The sequence below is a fragment of the Lissotriton vulgaris genome, chromosome 2_1, assembly GCF_964263255.1.
Source record: "Lissotriton vulgaris chromosome 2_1, aLisVul1.2, whole genome shotgun sequence".
In the NCBI taxonomy this organism is placed as follows: domain Eukaryota; kingdom Metazoa; phylum Chordata; class Amphibia; order Caudata; family Salamandridae; genus Lissotriton; species Lissotriton vulgaris.
This window is the reverse complement of record NC_141687.1, coordinates 1,708,822,432-1,708,842,175: the sequence shown is the minus strand read 5'-3', so window position 1 is coordinate 1,708,842,175 and position 19,744 is coordinate 1,708,822,432. Positions and strand designations below refer to the sequence as shown.

The following is a 19,744-nucleotide window of genomic DNA, read 5'->3' as shown; positions in this document are numbered from 1 at the left end:
GTGTTCTTCTTGGTGTCGGTATCAGAATCTGCACGCGCGTCTGTGCATCTCATTGGCCCCTTTAATGTTTGGCGCCCAAGCCTTGTTGTTAGGCTTCGGATGGGAGGGGGAGATGGGGTGGGAGGTCCCCTGTAGGGGGGAACCTTGTGACTGGGTCTGTGGGAGGGCCTGAGTGAGGGAATGGGGGTGGGGCACTGAAGGGGGGAGGGGAGGAAAGAGGGGCGGGGAAGGAGGAGGGAACTGAAGAGTACTCATTACCGTAGCGGTAGCGGAGGAACAGAGCCGAGAGCTTTTCGCATCACGACTCTCACCACCTAACGGAACACCAGGACCCCTGCCGCCACCACCTGTACCACCGTCGCCATGGGAGTCGAGGGCTGCACCAAGTGCATCAAATACATGCTGTTTGTCTTCAATTTCATCTTCTGGGTTAGTTTTTTTTTCTATTTTGGGACGGTGCCTACTGCGTGTGCTACAGCTGCTAGAACACGTTTATCCTCGTGCATTTCTTATTCAGTGCAGCCCTCGCTCAGTGTGGGGTCGGCGGGCCCCACCCTGCAACAGCGAGAGTTCCCTCATTGTGCTGGCGAAATCTGTAACGCTTAAAAGAACAATCTCCCCCCGCCCCCCAAACACCTCAACTTTATTAAATGTAGGGGGGCGTTCACTCGTGGTGTGCACTTGCTCACAGAAGAGGGATGCTGTCTTCTGTGACAGCCTCACTTGTTTTAAAAGGGTCAGTGCATGCTCGCGCGGGTGGAACCCCAGAACCAATTCTGGCAGGCATGGGGGTGGGGTGAGAAAGTCGGTAATTGGCTCCTTCAAGCTCCCCATCCTTCTTGCGAAGATTGGAACCAGCTGTTGGACCTTAGGCCCTTCCCCGGACCCCGCACAAACATCACCGTTTTCTGCTGTGAAGAAAATGGCCACAGAGGATCTTGTGGCGTTGCGTCCTCTGCGGGTCTTAACGGGGATTACTAGCCAGCCCCAGTGACCGGAACATGACGTGATTCTAGTAAACATTCCACTGAAAAGCACCCATCGCCTTTAAATAATTCGTTAAAGCATAAACCGCCGCGAGCCTCTCTGAATATAATTTCCACTTGGTGTCCCAGGGACCACCCGCATGGCGGTGGCATTAATTCAGATTTCCCAGTCACCTCACTAGTGCTTCCGCGCCAACAACGCCCACTCCCTAACAGTGTGGGTGCTCCAGTCCATTGGGAAACGGAATCCGGCGCCTATGAACCTTACCGCTCCCAGCGCGAGGCGGAGTAAACCATTCATTTATGCGCGGAGGGGGAACCGGGAATGAAAATAACAAACCTTAAATGGGGTTAAGGTGGAACGAGAACCGATCTCTCCACGGACCAACTGTCCCTTGTTATGCAGGAAGCGTTTGTGTATGTTGATTGAGTTTAATTTCCTTGCAAATCGCTATTTGGCTTCGAAGGCCGTGTTGTTGCCTGGGGCAGGTAGGATACAACCAGGTGCACGTGAGGTGAAGCAACAATGCCTTGCTTTTTAACCCAGTGTCGTGTATTCGATCTCAGGCTTGGGTAGAGGCGGGGAGCAGGTGAAACGTGAGCCCGCGTTCAAAAAGAGGGAAAGGACCGCTAATGCGTCCAACCGGCAACGTGATAACTTTAGTCGACTTCAGTTTATAGGATTGGGCAACTGGTACCCGTACTTTATCTTTATTTGCATGAAGCTGCAGCACCGGCTCCAAAATAGTTTTCGCTTATGGGGATTGTTATTAATTTTATGGCCCATAAAGCTGCCCGATGAGCGAACTTAAAAAATGTTTTTTTTGTTTTAATCCAACTGGAATTTATTATACCACTTGCATCGAATGTTTCCAGCAACATCGGCGCTATGCTTTCGATGTGGGCTTCCACAGGGGCGGGCCCTATTTTCCGCTGTTCTTAAGCTTCATACTTTCTGGGGCAAGACCGTCACCTCAATTACCGTAAAACTTAAAGTCCAGGTAGCGACCGACCTACAAGGGGTCCTGCTCGGGTTTTCGACAATCATTTTAACATTGCACGCTTAAATAATCCAGGGGTATCTGGGCGAATGCCAGGATTGAAGAATTTTTAAAAGAAAAATATTCTTGGCCTTCGATTGACACCTTAAGGCAAGCGATTAGTTTTTATATGTATATTGTCTATGCACTTTTGTACTGAGTTTTTTTCTTTAATGAAACAATGTGTACATTGTATGCAATAGCAATGAAGTGAGTGAAGACTGATTATTCGACTTCCTCTGCATTCCCACACCCTTGGCTGCCCCGCTTTCCTTCCGACCTCGCAGCACTTCGAAACGGCCATAGAACCATACCAATTTTTTCACCAATTAAAGTCGACTTCTTCCATTCCCCCTCAGCGCTTCGATTCGCCTGTAGTTTTGACCGAGTGCTATGCAAGCAGCTTGAAACACCATGCACCCTTCACCTCCCCACCCATCTTTAGCACTTTGAAACACCCTTATAGAAATAGCACAGGCAATAAACAAGCGATCACTTGCTGTGTGACATCTAGACCAGGTTGCCCCTCCCTCTTATCCATCATTGAGCCGAGTGCATGTGTAGGAGGGGCAGACGTGTGCACTTCGTCAGAAGTAAGCTGGTTCCTCTGTCTTGACAGTTAACATTTACGCAGACGTGGTAGATTACCCCCGGCAGCTTGTGCGACAGGGAAACTGCATGGCACACAGATCAGGCCAGTACCAAACCATTTTTGTGTCTGGTAGTGTTTATCTAGAGGCATCGGTAATGTAACATGAGTGCTGGTTCGTAAACCTACTGCTAATCAGAAGTGGCAATGTCTCCAGCCTTACACTTGCTTTACCCACTCTTGTTACTCTTGTTTTTGTGTAGAATATTTTCATTTTCTATTTGTATTTTTTTTCTTCCTGCTTGGAGGTTGTTTCACGGGTTAAGTTAGCAGCGCGAATGAATAGTTAAGAAATTACACTTGTTCCCTTTATTCAGCCGTTTCTTGTGGGAGGTAGTAGTGTGGAAAGTTTTGAGCTACTGGTGCGGTGTGTTTATGGTGCTGGAATCCACCAAGAATGTGGTGATGTGTGGGTACTCTCTGAGCGAGTTGTTGGGCAACGGGTGGGGTCTGTATTCTGCTGATGTTTGGATGAGAACTTAAGGCGAGTTTTGCCTTTCTGGGGAGACGGTGGAAGTGCTTCTGGAGGTTTCCTGCCAATGATGGGCAGTTGTTGGGTGGTGTCAGTATAGTAAGCACAGACCAGGGTGTGTTTTAGCTCCTGGACTCAGTTGCAGTGATATTGTGTCCCTGGTAGGGCATTAGTAAGAACCTGTTTAGGTGTGGAGGAAAACAATAAAATCTATTAAAGCACGCTGAGGCATAATTGCAATAAAGTGGTGAACCGTGTCGTTAAGCCACAAAAGCTAGCAACGTGCCTTATCACTTTGGAAAAGCATGGCTGGACCATATTTACTACAATATGGTGCAGCCCTGCATTTCCTCTGCGCTGGCAGCTAGCTTTAGGTAAACGCACAAGATGATGGGCGAAATGTTGCATAATGGCAGAACATTCACCCTGAGTCACAGATCCTGGGTTTATTACATCGTTATTTTGCTCACCAAGCCACCCTAGTTCAGACATGGCCATATGCAAATCAGTCTTGACCCTGTGCCTCATGGGAACAGTCCAGACCGAACTGCCAAGCCACATCTTCCTGGACCGGAATCAAGCATCCTAGGACCGGTTTCTGGCTATCAGCCATCATCAGCCAGGATAGCTTGACTCCAGTGGCGTAGTGAGCATGGGACCCACGTCTGGGCATACCCTTCCCACATAGGGCGAACAGCAAAACACACAGGTTGTTGGACGGCATGTTGCACATTGGCAAAACATTCACCCCCAGATCTGGCTTTAATCCATCTTTATTTTGCTCACCACGCCACCCCAGTTCTGACATGGCCATATGCAATCAGTCTTGACCATGTGCCTCATGGGAACAGTCCAGACCGAACTGCCAAGCCACGTCTTCCCTGGACCGGAGTATAGCATCCTGGGGCTGGTTTTGGGGGATTTGGTCCCAGGATGCTTGCTTCCAGTCCAGGGAAAACCTGGCTTGGCAGTTCGGTTTGGACTGTTCCCAGACATGGGTCCCTTGCTCACTTGGCCACTGGATTCAAGCTAGCCTGGCTGATTTAAGGTTGATACCCCGAAACTGGCCCCAGTATGCTTGTCTCTGGGCCAGGGAAGATTTGGCATGGCAGTTAAGCTTGACTGCTCCCATGAGGCACAGGGTCAAGACTGATTTGCATATGGCTAGGTCTGAACTGGGGTCGCACAGTTAAAGAACAATGATGGGTTCAACCCAGATCTGTGTCTGGGGGTGAGTGTATGAAAAGTTTCAGCGCCCCGTCCATCATCTCCTTGTGTTTGCAGTTGTAACCTCCCATGAGGGCTGAACTTTACTTGTGGTGTTAGTCTGTTTTATCTGCAGTCTGTGAGCACGAAATTCTTTAATAATTGTCCCCTATTGCAGGCACGCAGTGCCTTCCTGCAAGGGTGCCGGCTTGATCGCTTGATTGATTTAGTTTAATATGCACAGCCACCACCAGGCTTTGTCACTGCACCCCCATGATGATGTTGTCGCATGACGTCCATTTGATCTTTTTAGGTCGAGCTGACGTTAGCATTCATGCGAAGCATGAATGCTGTCAGCTCGACAACTATTGTGATCAGTATTTAGGAGAGTGGACACCAAAGTGTTACGAGCTTTTTCAGTCTCGGATTACACCTCGGGAGCTCGCAGCATTGTCTGCAGTGGCAGTGTCAGTTTCGCTTTTTTATTACTTTCGTTTTTCCCGAGGCTGGCTGAGGCTGGCTTGGAATGAACAGGCTTGCCCCTGCGCATGCGCAGAGTAACTCACAGCCCTTGCTTTTACAGACGCAGGCAGGCAGCCCCCACCCCTCTGCATGCACGCACGCACGCACACACAGGCGAGCGCATGCACACGCAGGCACACACATACAGGCACACAGACACTCGCTCACACACACACACCCCTCCCCCACAGTCACACACACACACACACACATACAAAGCCCGCCCGCCCGCACTCGCGCGCGCGCACATGCTTTTCCCCCGCCCCCCTCGCCGCTCCCCCGTTCGGCAACGCACTCACCGGCTTCCTTCGTGCGGCGGCTCTCCTCAGCTGCAGGGCCCGGCAGCAGGACTCTTCTTCCCTCCTTCGGCACCGGGGCGCAGGGTAGGCTCCTGCCTGCTCCGGTGCTCCAAACACGGCGGCTCTGTCCAATCGCGGCTCTTCCGTGAGAGGCGGGGTAGGCTCCCGCCCCCCTACTTCCTGTTTCCTGTTGTCGCGCCGGCCTGCCTGACTTCCTGGTCGCAGGCCGGCAGAGTGACGGCGGTGATTGCGGTATGTATTTAGTTAGTTATTTATGCATTTTTATATAGCGCGGACTTTACCCGAAGGCGGTATTTATTTATTTATTTTTTTGGGACGCTGCGTGCTGTCCCGCACCACCTCCTGCTGCATTTCCTGCTAGTCGGCGCCCGTTGCCATTGACAATTCTTTTGCATGTCCTATGTGAAAGCTGCAGTATTTGTCTTTGGTCAGTATTTGACACTTACTGAACACTGTTTTTACGTTAAGAATCCACTTGATAACATTGCACACGTGTTTTGTATTTTAAATTTGCTCCTCGCAAACAGCATGCACGCATTTAAAACTAGTTCTTTATGTTTTTCCTTCTGTATTTCTTGCTCTCGTTTTCTCGCTCCCTCCTACAAACTTAAGTATCGGCCCTTGCACTGAGTTCTTCCTTTCTCCACCCCCTCTGTGCCCCACCAGGTCATTATTTACCACATTGCAATATACTTTTTCATCGCAGTTTCAAAACTTTTTAGCTCTTGCTCCTAATGCAGCTGTCGAGTGACCTTTTGTAGTCAACGTAAAGAACAGATTTCATAACAACTGTTGAAAGGGGCTTAGGCGTCACCCACATACATGTTGGTTGCCTTGAGTAGCAGGACATTGTTGCTTATGGTCTCAAGCCAGTGATCTTGGCTGTGTGCCGGATCTGTTTATGTAAAGTTATGTTAAAGGCAGTAGGCCTGAGATATTTGTTGTGAAAATGTTTGTTTTTTCCCCAAGATTTTCATACGCGTAAATTCTTGTGGCCTAGTGGACGTTGGTAAACCACTGTCATTCTGGTTCTGTACAGTAAGCAAAGCAGGTTAAGGTGCAAACTTTTCGATTTTCAAGGGGAGAGGATGTAGCCTTATGGTTAGAGCAATGCAATAGGTCTTGCATTATTAAAGTTTGAGCTAATGGCATTGTAAATGACAATGCCTTTTATTCATTTGCATTGGTGCGTAAACAAGCACTTTGTACTTCTAGTCCATGCTTATGAGAAGCAAGGCTGGCAGTCTCTTTTACTGCCAGCCTTGCTCATCTTAAGGAAGGACTATATGTTCAAAGTGCGTGTTTATGCACCGATTGCAGGTTTTAAAAACAAATGAATAAAAGGCATTGTCATTTACAATGCCAATAGCTCAAACTTTAATAATGCGAGACCTATTGCATTGTAAATGCTTGTTTTTTTTATCACTCTGCCCTCCCAGTGCTTCTGCTTAGGACGAGCCTGCTGCTAATGTTTAAATAAATTAATGAAAAACCGAGTCTGCTTTTTGTCATCACCTTCACTTTAAACTGTTGAAGCTAAAACTCGGGTGCTGTGATTACTTTAAAAGCAAAGAAATAAAGGAAAGAAGTTGCATTTTTTTTTTCAGTTTCTTTACTTTGCAAGCAATTGAGGCACCCACGCTTTAGCTTAACACGTTCCATGCTGATGACGGAACCGCTCCGTCATCGGCTGCGTTTGGGCTGTGCTGATGACGGAGCGGTTCCGTCATGGCCCGGTCGCCACGCCTGCGCGGCGCTGATTTTGTGCCTGCGCGGCGCGTTCTATTGAGCGGGGCGGGCCATGACGGAACCGTCACGAGCACATATCAACCGCGGCTGGTAACGGAGCGGTTCTGTCACCAGCATGCGGCCGCCGCCCCGCCCTGTTAGCGCTGCGTCGGAATAGCCGTGGGAGCGAAAGGGTTAACATGTTCAAAGCCTAAGTGCGGGTTCCACCATTGTAACAAAAGTTAACAAATAGAAGGAAAAAAAGGTGCAGCTGCCATTTTTCTTATATTTACTCAATTTTGTTAAAATTGCGGCACTCGCGCGTTGGCTGTCAACATCGTAGGCTAAAGCGCGGTGCCGCAATTGCTAAAAAAAAAAAGGTAATAGAAACATTCTATTTATTTACTTTTTAATCAATCACGGAATGGGTGCTTTAGCTTACGATGTTTACAGCTAAAGCGTGAATGCCACAAAGGTCTCACGTTTGTGAGAGTTTGAGGTATTACTATTGTAAATAACGTTTTTCAAAAAGCATATTTAATAAAAGGCATTGTCATTTACAATGCCAATAACTCAGTCTTGCAAATGCGATACCTATTGCATTGCAAATGGTTGTTTAGAACTTGTTGGGAGGGTTTGATATGGCACAGAAGTGTGAGGTCCCAGTTGAATGTGGATTGAGCACTGTAGATTGGTTAGCACGGCTTTGTGGCCTGGTTTACAATATTGCTCCTTTGACAATAAGGTGCGAGTTTTGTCGGCTGTGGGTGTGTTGTGCCTATTAGAAGTAGTGTTGAAAAGTTGCTGTAGCTCAGTTTAAGGCGTGGTTTGAGCATCGTCTCTGGGATGTCGCACTGAGTGAGTGTAACCTTATTGCTGGAGCTATTGACTATTTCAGGGTGTATTGTTGGTTCTTGAATGTAGTGTAACATTGGTGGTTTGAGGTTTGCTCTTTCTGATAGTAGGATCCTGCCGTTCTAGGTACAAGATGTCTTTGGCCACTTGTATGGCATTGGAGGCGTTCTAGGGGGAGGTGGGAAGAATTAATTTCTAACGGTATTATCAGTCCTCTCCACTGGTGGACTGAGCACTGTTGGCAGCAGTACTGCACTGCTTGTAATTTGTTGACAACACTGTTTTGGCATTGTGTGGTGAATTGGTATTGTAGGCTTTGTGAAGTAGACTGTTTGGTTTAGCTCTTTCTGATAGTAGGATCCTGTTCCAGGTGCAAGGATGTCTTTGGCCGCTTGTGGCACTCTAGGCGTTCTAGGTGATGGTGGTGGAATTCGTTGACAACTGCTGTTTTGGCATTGTGGGGTGAATTTGTATTGTAGGCATTGTGAAGTAGATTGTTTGACTTTTTGTGAATGGTACGTGAACATTGGTGGAACAGTGTTCACAGCCAAAAACAGTGCGGGAAAGGAGGACAGTGGAAATATTCAGGTGCAGGGGGACATGAGGGTGCGTCAAAGGACTGGGAATGGTGGTTGGGGTGGAGTAGAAGGGTATCGAAGCAGGAGAAGGAGTGATCATCTATACACCTCTACATCTGCCCTTCCTGGCAGCTGAAACTGTTTACATCTGAGGCCAAGGGGTACAGAGCATTGCAAAGCAACCAATAGGGTAAAAAAATAGTGACCGTCGGTAGGGGCGGTCTTCAGGTCGAGCCTGGACAGCACATGCACTGCTCTGCGAGGCATGCTGCATTCAGGTATGGACTTGAAGCTCCGCCCATCTTTTCAATTGGCTCCTGCTACAGTCCTTTCTGATTGTTACTTCTGATAATTTAATAGGCTTGTTAGTAATGCCTTGTCTGCATTTGTAACCTCCTATGTGGACTGTACTTTTTACTGAAGTTGTTACACATCTGCTTTAGCTACAGTCTGGGCACTATTTTCTTTACTGTCTTTAATCTAGCGGTTTTTACAAGCATGACCGGTTCTCCTTAAGCCACCCTGTTTTCTTGACCGCTCAGCACCTAATCATGAACGCTGTGCTTTCTTTCAAAAATGATCCTTGCACAGCACTTCTGCACGCACTATACTGCCTAACAAATGCTTTTTGTTTTTAAAAGCACCCCATATACATTGTGTTTACCTTAATGGCAGATGCACCAATCTTTAGACGAGCTGCGTCTTAAAGAAAGGGGCGTGGTCGACACTAAAGCAAAAACAAGGCAAGGGGCGCTTTAACCCCCACAAAACATTTGCTTGTCAACGTAAACCAATGTGTGTTTTTTTTTTGTGTTTTTTTTTTTGTAAAAGCACCTCATACCGTTCTTTCACTTTAATGGCGGCCTCGCACCTTTGGTTTGACACAGGTTGTGTAAAGAAAAGGGTGTGGTCGAGATTAGGATAGGATAGGGATAGGATGTGCATTTGTAGAGCGCAAATTGCTGCCCGGAGGCGTCCAAGCGCTAGAAATACCGTAAATCCGCCCAGTGGCTCAGGAGGGGAGAGGAAGGAGATTAGTTAGACTGGATGAAATAAAGTTTTCAGCTGTTTACGAAAGGCCGTGAGGTTGGGGTTGGCTCTTAGATGCAGAGGAAGGGCATTCCAGGCCCTGGCAGCATTGTAAGAGAATGTCCTGCCTCCAGATCTAGACCTTTTAATTCTGGGGGCCAATGCAAGGAAGGTCTGACTAAAGTTAAAGCGCGGCGCAGCAAAGGGCATTTTTACAAACCAGCATTTGGAATGCAATTGGTCTCGCACTTGCGAGAGTTTAAGGTATTGGCATTGTAAATGACAATGCCTTTTTATTTATGTTTTTAAAACCTAAATAAAAGCATTGTCATTAGCAATGCCAATAGCTGAAATGTGTGTGAATACGAGACCTATTGCATTGCAAATTGTTTGTGTTTTTTTGGTGGGGGGAGGCTACAAGCATAGGCCATAAAATAAAAACTGAGAAAAATAAATATCATCACTGACGTGGGCCCGCATGCTTGCAAAAAAAATGAAATTTAAATCCCGTTATAACCTCTTCCGTGCCGCGGGTGTGTGCGGAGGACGGCCTAGGGCCATCCGAACCGCTCACACGTGGGATTTTTCCGCACTGGGGAAAAATTACGGCTGCTGCTAAGCGGTTAATAGAACAGTACTGGCGCTTTCTAGCGGCCAAGTATTCTTTTATCAAGAATAGAACCCCCCTTTTTTATTTTTTTTAATTTTTTTTAGTTATAATGCACCATAAGTCAGATGACTTTTCCTGGCCTCAATTGGCATTATATAATAGTGATTTGAAGACTTGGTTTAAACACAAAGGTTACTAAAAAAGAAAGGATAAAGAATGTGAAGACGTTTTGGGGCGTTAAACTAATTGGTGCACCATATAGCACTGAAGTGTACTTTTCAAGTGGTTATGCATTTGTGATCAAACCGAATGCAGTCATTCACAGTGGAAGTGACCAAGTCGATGAAGTGGACTGACCCACTGCCACATACTGTATGCTGTGTAATCAAAATGTGCATGAGAGTTCAGCAGACCAGTGAGCGATGAGGGCTCAACTTAAGGTTCTCCATGCATGTACTTTTCTGTCGTCATTAAATGAGGATGGTGAAACACTTAAGGCTGTCTCTAGGCCAGACCTGAAAATATCTGCATTTGTAAACTGTCCGACTTCGCACACCCAACGAAAATGACTGAATATTTTAAAGATAATTTGAGATCGATCTATGGTCTGGTTGAATGAGTGCCACTAAATGAGCAACTCTGAGGCTATCTCCAGGTTGGCCACTTGTAGAGCTGCTTGTGTCAGAATTTTATAAGGCATATAGTGATCTCCTCAGTCTGCGTCTCAGACGTAAATATTGAGGTTCTGGGTCATGTCAGTGTACTGCTAACACGGATTTAAGCTATATCATTACCCACAATATACTGCATCCTACTGTCCCTTGTAACTTTTTAAAATAACAGTAGTTAAATACTTGCAAGGATTATTGCCAATAGGTCAACGAGAGTGATTTACAGCTTGGTACTTCCGAACCAAACAGATTTTATCCCTGCAAGTTCCAGCACTTGGTATTTGTGCTGATGCATGAAATGTATCCAGAGATTTCCTCAGTTGAGGCCTTCTTGGATGCAGCGACATGACCATCCCTGCACTAAATTAAAGAAAAGGGGATTAGGTTCTGGATACTATGTATGGACACGCTGTTAGTTACAGCTGTGATATCCCGGCTTAACCATCTGATCCTGTCCAAACCAGTAACTCCAATGATTGGCACAAGGCAGGGATATCTCCTTTCATCGCTCCTCTCTGCTGTTGTCATGGAACCTTTGGCATGTAAGGTACAACTGCATTAGGCACACAGGGGTCTGACGTACTCCTATACACTTCATTGTGGCTGTGTCCAAGGAGATATAATGCTATTTATGAAACATTCAGAAGACAGTCTTACCCCTATATTGTGGGAAATCATCAACTTTGGGGTATCCTCTGGAGTGACAATTGGAATAAATTCGAGGTTTTCCTGTTGCCAGTTACCAAGGAAACCATGCTATCCTAACACTTAATATGGCGGGAGGGTCTCAATCGTATACTTGATTAACTTACATCGGGATAGAGAGGTTGTCATGAGGGATAACTATGGGCCTGTAGTGACCACCCTACACACTCGGAGAAGTGGATTTCACGCATGTTTTCGATTTTGCCAGTAGAGTTCAATTACTACAATGGTGGAAATGCCTCAGTTCTTGTTCTTTGTAAACGTACCCAAGCTTTAAATGACGCGGGGGAAACTTAAAACAACCGTAGTTGTCGGGCAGAACTTGGTCTTGTTGTGACCTTGTTTTGGGGTGTTTGCTGGCTGGTTTGTTGTGGCATGTTTGGGAAGGGGTTATATGCCAGTATATCGTAATCAGAAATATCATCTGACATAACTATTCCTACCTAAATATCACCCCATTAGGTGTAGATTCCTTTTATCTCCATTGGTGAAATATTTTTGTAAGCCAATATTTTCAAAAACCTTCTGGTACCACATCGTTTGTGAGCACGACGAGGCTGCTGGTAATTGTGGTGTTGTATTATGGGTCATGTAGGTGTTTAAATTCTGGATTAAGTAAGGTGGCTGTGATTAAACATTACTCTGGGTGATGTTGGGAGCTATTATTGAAGCTATGTTATTGTACTAGAGGTCGGTTATGTGACTTTAGAGGAGGCCTGTTATCACGTTCTGGGTAGTGTTATGTTGCCATTGGTCGAAATATATTTTTCGTGTAGTGTTGGCTGTGGTGTCCTGCTTTAGCTGTTGGGGCATGGGACAGTTGTTGGAATGACATTGTGGATGCTTTGTAGGTGGCAGATTTGTGTGAATGCTTTGTATTTTTGTAGGTGAGGGAGTTGCATTACTCTGGTAGTTTTAGCGATATGTTCGTCTTGCCATGTTCATAAGTGCTAATTGGCTGAAGTGTCTTGCAAGTTGTTGAATGGATGGCTGATTTATATGGAATTAGGTGAACTTGCATTTTTGTGGGTGACGTTTGAAGAATGTGCTATACTGTGGGCGATGATCATGGTGTTTCTGGAGGGTATTTCCATTTTTTTTCTCAGTGATGTTTAGTTGATAATGTTGGAGGTAGTTTGATGATGGGCTAGGTGGGAAGGGCAGCAAGCAGCTCAAACTCCAAATGAGTGTCTGTGTTTAGTTGGCCTTTGGGGGATGTTTTGTGTCTGGTTGGGTTAGAATGCTTTCTGCTGATAAATTTTCGCACTGAGAAGATTTGGAGTAGGTGGACACGTTCTGCTATTTTTAGGTCTGGCTTGTCAGTGCAGCTGGCTGCCTAACCAGTGGATAACCATTATCTGAGCTATGCGTGCAATGGGATTTGGCTCAATGGAGAAGAACATTTCTCGTATCATTTATTCATTTTTTTTTTAAATCAGAAAAGAATCACTCGCGAATACAATTGCTTTTGAGTCGACATATATTTGGGGTGCTGTTACAAATTAAGCAAAGAACAAAACAATAAAACTGTCACTAGATCCCCGCCCCTTAGTCTGACCGGCGCGTTCTGCACATCTATTTGCACTTCTTGTGTATCCATCGTTCTGTTTTTTATTCCTCTACATCACGCGTTGTTGTGACTTTTACATGGCCATTCATATGCTGCCCATCGTTGACCTGCAGCCAGCATGTTTGTACAGCGACCATCAGTTCAGAGACTGGAAGGGACCTACATATCGAGCTGATATCACGCCCTTGAAAATCCGTCCCTGCTCATGGTTCTTTGCTCTTTGAATGTTAGCTGCCTGGCTGTGTTGCTGAGTTAAGGAGATAATTACGAATATTCTCTTGGAAAAGGTGCTGTTGTATTGCATTATAGAAGGTTGTTTGGAGAGACGTGTTTCTAAATTGATTACAAAAAGAACAATTGATGGACAGAATGCAGAACAATGTCAAACATTCACACCAGTACAGAGATCTGGGCCTCAATCCATAGTTTTTTTTCCGCTCACCATACCATACCATACCATGCCAGTTTGGACCCAGCCATATGCAAATCAATCCTGACCCTGCGCCCAGTGGGAACGGCCCAGCCCGAACTGCCAGGTCATCACTGGACTGGAAACCGGCATTCTAGGACTGGTTTTGGGCTTTCAACCCTAATCAGCCAGGATAGCTCGACTCCAGTGCCACTGAGAGCACGGGACCCACGTCCGGGCATACCCATCCCTCTCTGGGTGACCAATGCAAAAACATGGTTCTTTGCTCTTTGAATGTTAGGGGCCTGGCTGTGTTGGGCAGTTGAGGAGATAATGACGAGTATTCTCTTGGTAAAGGTGGTGTTGTATTGCTTTATGGAGGGTTGTTTGGAGAGACTTGTGTTTTTAAATTGATTGGTGCCACGGAAGGCGTTGGAAAGTTTGGGGATTCCCCTGGGGGATTTTGTACTGGTGGTTCTTCGGTACTGAAGAGGTGATAACGGTTATATAGTGCATTGTTCTGGGTGTCTTTAAGGGGGTGTAGGCTTCTGACAGGCGTGTTGTCTCACCACTGCGATGTAGGCGTGATCATGCAGTGTTTCCTATTCTGTGAGCCTCAGTCCCTCGTGTGATGTTACCAAAGTCTGTAACTCCACCCCTGCACAGCAATGCCTATAATCACCCTGTAACATTTTTGCAGAGCGTACGGCGTCAACAGCCTCCGAACCTATCTGCACTTTCGACTGCTTTTTCCACCCGTGTGTTTCTTTTAAAAGTAAAGTTTACCATGGAAAATCCTAGGGGGGTCGGTGAAGCGGGGGTTGGGGTTAGCAGTTGAATCATCTGTGACACTGCCCAAAAAACCTAGTTTGCCTGTTTTTATGGAAACTACTTAAAGCATGTGAAGTGTCCGCTCTCATCACATCTGTGCTTGGTGATCCTCTGTTCATGTACAAAGAGAAGAAAAAAAACGTTTGCATAGTGTTGAGTGTTGGCATAGAATTGCACGTATTTTATTTGCTAAAAGTTGTCTTAAGTTGCGAGTCTGCATTCAATGACCCTACTAAGGGTTGTCTTAAAAGCGCTACTGAGAAGGTCCAATACTTCATTGGGGCCTTGATACTTGGCTCAAATGGAAGTGACACAAATCTAGTTGATATCCCACTATGGTTTGGCAAGTCCGTCGCAAAGCTGTCACGATAACTACTAGCCCAGAGGGACTGGTAACCCACCACCCAACAACTACAAACAAAACGGCCGTTACGTTTTTTTATGTTCTTTATAAGAATAAGAGTCTATTCGCCACAAATGTTACATGTCTTCATTTGTACGTACCCTGTAAATGAAAAGCCAATAAAAATATAATTAAAAAAAAGATCCTTGCCGTATATCAAAGTCTTAAGTAAAGATGTTTCCAAATAACCCCCCCCCCCCCCCTTGAGGCATGTTTGAACCCCTGTCTGCTAATTCGTTTGTACCAGTGCACGAGATCTGTGTAAACACCACTTTGCAGTGAATGCAAATCTTTGAATCTTTGTTATACATGTAAACAACCAAACTCGATGAACCCATGAGCTTGGCTGCTAAATTCAATAAGTTAATTTAGTTGTTTGAAGTTTTTACTCATTGGAATTCACCAATTCTGTGTCTTCAAACACTTTGTCAGGTCTGTTTGATTTCCTGTGAAGCTCGTTAGGAGCCCTGTGGTACTTTCATGCGGGCGTACTGCAACAGGTAAATACTGTTGCGCTCAGATCTCCACGTCCTAAGATAGCACATTTTTCATAAACCAAGCACTTTCACAAACGTTTTTAACCTTTACAAGCCCTCGTCCTGTATTTTAATTCATGCAAACGTTTTAATGTTTGTACTGAGTAAGGCGTATTCCGAATAAATTAATAAAGCATCAATTATGTGGGATGCTACATAATTACAAATTCTGCAACTCTTAATGAGGGATCACTTATTACACCGCACATCATCTTAATTGGCATCCCAATGGACATGAGAAGCTAAGCTGCCAGACATCTCGTAAACAAGGTGTTTCTTTCTATGGTTATGTGGAAATAAGCATCATGTAGGCCTTAAGTTTCTGTAAAGTCACCTTTTGAAAGCAGTGGAATGTTATCTCCTATTTTTACCACGCGGTGTGTTGTGATCACGTATCTGTATACACTCTGGCTCAGTGTTGGCTCAGTGTTGTCTAAAAGGCTCCATCCTTCCTAATGTTTGCTCCCCGCCCTTTAAATGTAAAGTGAACTCCCCTTTTATTTATTCGTATTTAATTCTGAAATGACTTTCTTTAGTGCTCTGGCATTTTATGGACTACGCTGATTACTTCTCTATTAACCGCTTCGCTGCTGAGGAGCTCAGCTCGTCATCCGCCACGGTAGTCATGTGCGGATGACGAGCTGAGCTCGTCACGTAACGCGGCTTTTCGTAAATTGCCGCACAGAGCGGGAAAAGCCGCCGCAGCGATGCGGTTAAGTTGGTCCTACCAAAAAGATACCTGCCCGCCTTTTCCAATTGCACAATAGACTGCTCCATATTCAGAATAGACACCCCATTTGGCGTAATGGTTTAATTTGGTAAACTTAATAAACAAACAAGGACTATTCTGTACCCAACCACTAGATGGCGGAATATTGCACAGCATGTGAATCCAGAAAAGAATTATCCGAAAGAAACAGGTTAGTGTTAGATTCCTTTTCTTAGAATATACCCAAGCGTCAGACTGGAGCCGGAAAGTTTTGCGTAGCAGTACCCCTGCGCGTCAGTAGGCGTCATCTGCGGCTCCGCGTCCTGGTCGCCTGGATAACATCTGAGTACTTGGACGGCGCTCTCGCGCCCTGGCTTCCGTATTTTTTTCTGAGCCAGCAAGCGCAGATCCGGGAAGAGCAGTACTCCTTAGTCACTTTTTGACTAACTTTTTTCGATCTGTTTTGGATCTTCTAGAGTAGTTTATCGACTCCGGTGCCGGTAGGGATGCCCGGGTTCAAGCCCTGTGACGACTGTAGCCGACTGATGTCGTTTACCGACCCCCAGCATCTGTGCCTTTATTGATCCGGCAGTCGGCCCGCGCCGCTCGAGGTCCTGGTCCAAGAGTAGGTCAAGGGACTGGTCGCCGGACCACAGTCATCACAGCTCGGCGAGTCGACACCACTCGTCTGGTTCAAAGTCCTTCGGTAAGTTGAGGCACAAGAAGTGTAAGAAGGGACATCGCTCTTCTGACTCCTCCCCCCTCTGACGCTCAACGAGGCCAGGGGTTCGGGCGACATCACCCACGCCTCTCTGCCGGAGCCGCAAGTGCCGCGTCCAGCTCCACACCCGCCAGTCCCTGGGCTGAATGCGACGCCGGAGGAAATCAGTGCCTTCCTCACGGCCATGAGGTCGCGCTTTCCTCCGTCGAGGTGCCTTTGGACCCCGCGGACCTGTCTGGGAGCCCAAGCTGGGTGCTTCGGCCCCGTCGGCGACTTCGGTCCCGGGGCCGCAGGACTCCTCAGGATCCAGGCCTGGCTCTGTATCGACCTTACGACCCCTCCGCCAGCGTCGTCACCAAGGGTGTTTCCCCTGGTGCTGTCCCTGGTCCGGATGCGGCGTCGGACCGGCGCAGTCTTCGCCGATAGGTGAGCCCTTCACGACGATCCGGCTCCATCATTTCTTCCTGACTTTCAGGAGATGGAGGACAAGGTGGATTGGGAGGGGTCTGAGGACCCTCTGGCACTGCAGTGCCAGTTGAGTCGGGACTGGACGGACTAACTTGGGGAAGCCAGTGGTCTGGACACTTCGCCCGACACTGGTTTTGTCTCCCCTCCTACCGTGGCTACGAGGAGGGGGCTGCGTACCGCGTGGTGTTGACTCGGGCAGCCAAGGCCTTGGCTCTTGAGCTCCCAGTCGCAGCTGTGAGGACTAACCTCCTTACTGAGGTACTCAAAACCTCTGAGCCTCTCCTGCCGTTCAATGTGGCCCTCACTAACGTTTTGTTGGGCACCTGGTCCAAGCCCTCCACAGGCCTCCCTGTGGATCGGAATGTGGCCAGATGCCCGGCTCCGGGCAACCTCAGTTTCCTGTCCGTTCACCCCACCCCATAGAGCCTGGTGATCCAGGCCTCAACTTCCCAGACCGCATTCCTGTGGGATACGGTTGCGGAAGTGCTGCCGCAGTGCGCGGAAGTGCTGCCGCAGTGTGCGGCAGAGGTCAAGGCAAAGCTAACGCAGGCTCTCGTGGAGGGAAGGGACGCAGCACGATATTCCATTCGGTGTGGACTGGATACCATGGACTCGCTAGGCAGGGCGATTGCAACGATGGTGGCGGTTCGCTGCCACGCCTGGCTGAGGTCTTTATCTTCACCCATCTCATGATATTGGGCCTCAGGGCCCAATTCCGCTTTTTGGCCCTCCCAGTCACCCCATCCTGGTATGTTTCCCTTTGCCCTCTCAGTTTATACCCGCTTCTTCCCCCCCCACCCCACACCCCCCAAAAAGCCCTCAGATTGTTGCTGATGCCAGATTTGAAGGTTTGTGTTTTTTGCTTTTAAGCTCTTCGATATACTTGTATAAAGTGAAAAAAATACGGGTGGCATTGCAGGTGTTCGACTGAAGTGGTACACTAACTCCATGGGAGTGCAGACCGTAGCTTCATTGTGTCTTGAAGCTAGACCCAGTAGATGTGAGAGTACTGGGCCCACTACTGTACCCTTGCTACCATGAGAGTATATTTGTTGGTGGGGCTATCGCTTCACCCCTTGCAAGCTCCCTCCCCCTGCTACAGCCGCACTTATCCTCTGCAGCAAAAGAGAATACTTGATCGAAAAACACAATGGAAATTGAGGGTACTGTGCTAACCTGGTTTAGCGCCTTTCTTGAGAATAGTTTGCAAAGTCATTGTCAACCAAACCCTTTCAAGCGCAACCAACAATACTATAGGAGTTCCGCAAGGATCTCCGGCACTTTTCAATCTATACGTAGAGCCTCTTACCGAAATACTACAAAAAGCTAACATTGCTTTCCACATGTATGCTGATGACACTCTGCTGTACATCAAGGTTGCTTCGACCAATGATATAAAGACCATGAACCTAGCGCTAACGAGAACCCTTCTATGGCTAACCAAGAACCATCTGAAGCTAAATCTACAGAAAACTGAATTCCTGCTGATTACATCCAGAAAAGCAAAATGATAGCAGAATGGTCCAACCTCATCACTGCTCTAAAGTGCACTCCGAAGATTGCTGATTCAACTAAATCACTGGGTATCATTCTGGACAAAAACCCGAACATGTCAGCACCATGGCAAAAAACGCCAGGTTCCACTTAAGCTACTTGCAAAAACTAAAACCTTTTATAAATAAAGCAGACCTCAAAACAGTAGTTCAGGCACTGGTCATTTCAAGGAGCGAATATGGTTGCACTACTTTAGCAGGGCTCCCTAAGATCTAAACAGCCCCATTGAAAGCATGACAATGCGGCGACAAGACTTATACCGGTATCCAAAAAGTTCGACCATATCTCCCCTCACCTGAAAGCTCTCAACTGGCTACCCTTTCAAACACAAATTCATTTCAAGCTGGCATGCATCACTCATAAAGCAATATACAACAAAACTCCAGTCTACCTTGCTCAAACTCATGCTTTTGGGAGGGACCCGATCCTCCAGGAGCTAAGCGGAACTACTAATGAAACCGTCTCGTTTCTGTAAGAAAAGAACTTATAAATGAGCGTTCTCAGGGGCAGCACCAAGAATTTGGCACGCCCTCCCCCCTAACCTTAGAACAATTCCATCCATCGCAACATTAAACAAGTTTGAGCTATTGACCTTGCAAATGACAATGCCTTTTATTTCTGTTTTTGTTTTTAAAACATAAATAAAAGGCATTGTCCTTTGCAATGTCAATAGCTCAAACTCTCATAAATGCGAGACCTATTGCATTGCAAATGCTTGTTTTTCGTTGGCTCTGGGGAAAGAAGGGGTGGGCAGATCAGAGGGGAAATCCGACTGACCACATTTGTTTCCACTGGTGCAAATTAATATAACAGATTTCTTAACTTACTTTATGAATATATGTGGCGCCTCTGGGAGCTTCCCATTTCACTTCATTCAACGTTTCCTTAAGAATGGGATTCAAACAAAGAAACACGTCCTGTTGGTATTTTGCTCGCGTGTGGTCATGCCAAGTCCCGCCTCTTTTCTCTTGCCAAACACTTTACGTGCCAGACTTGTAGGGTGACTAGGTCACTAACCGGTTCGGGCAGGTTCAGCCTGCCTCTACTTTCACTTTGGGGAGAAGGGCTGGAGTAGCCCACAGAGACGTCTTGGTTCTGGGGGGCAGTAAATTGACCGTGTGTTGCCCCGCTGCAACCCCATGAAGAGTCCTAATCCCCATGGGGCTTCCCCT

The 19,744-nt window shown here is 46.8% G+C and overlaps 1 protein-coding gene across 1 annotated transcript in view; it reads left to right on the top strand.

Moving 5' to 3' along the window:
- The first annotated feature begins 202 nt into the window (after window positions 1-202).
- The window catches only part of CD81 (CD81 molecule), a 246,284-nt gene continuing 226,742 nt past the window's right edge, over window positions 203-19,744 (top strand). The window contains exon 1 of the mRNA XM_086957706.1: window positions 203-429. Within this exon, the coding sequence (XP_086813832.1) occupies window positions 364-429 (66 nt within the window). The 5' untranslated portion in view covers window positions 203-363. The remainder of the gene's footprint in view (window positions 430-19,744) is intronic.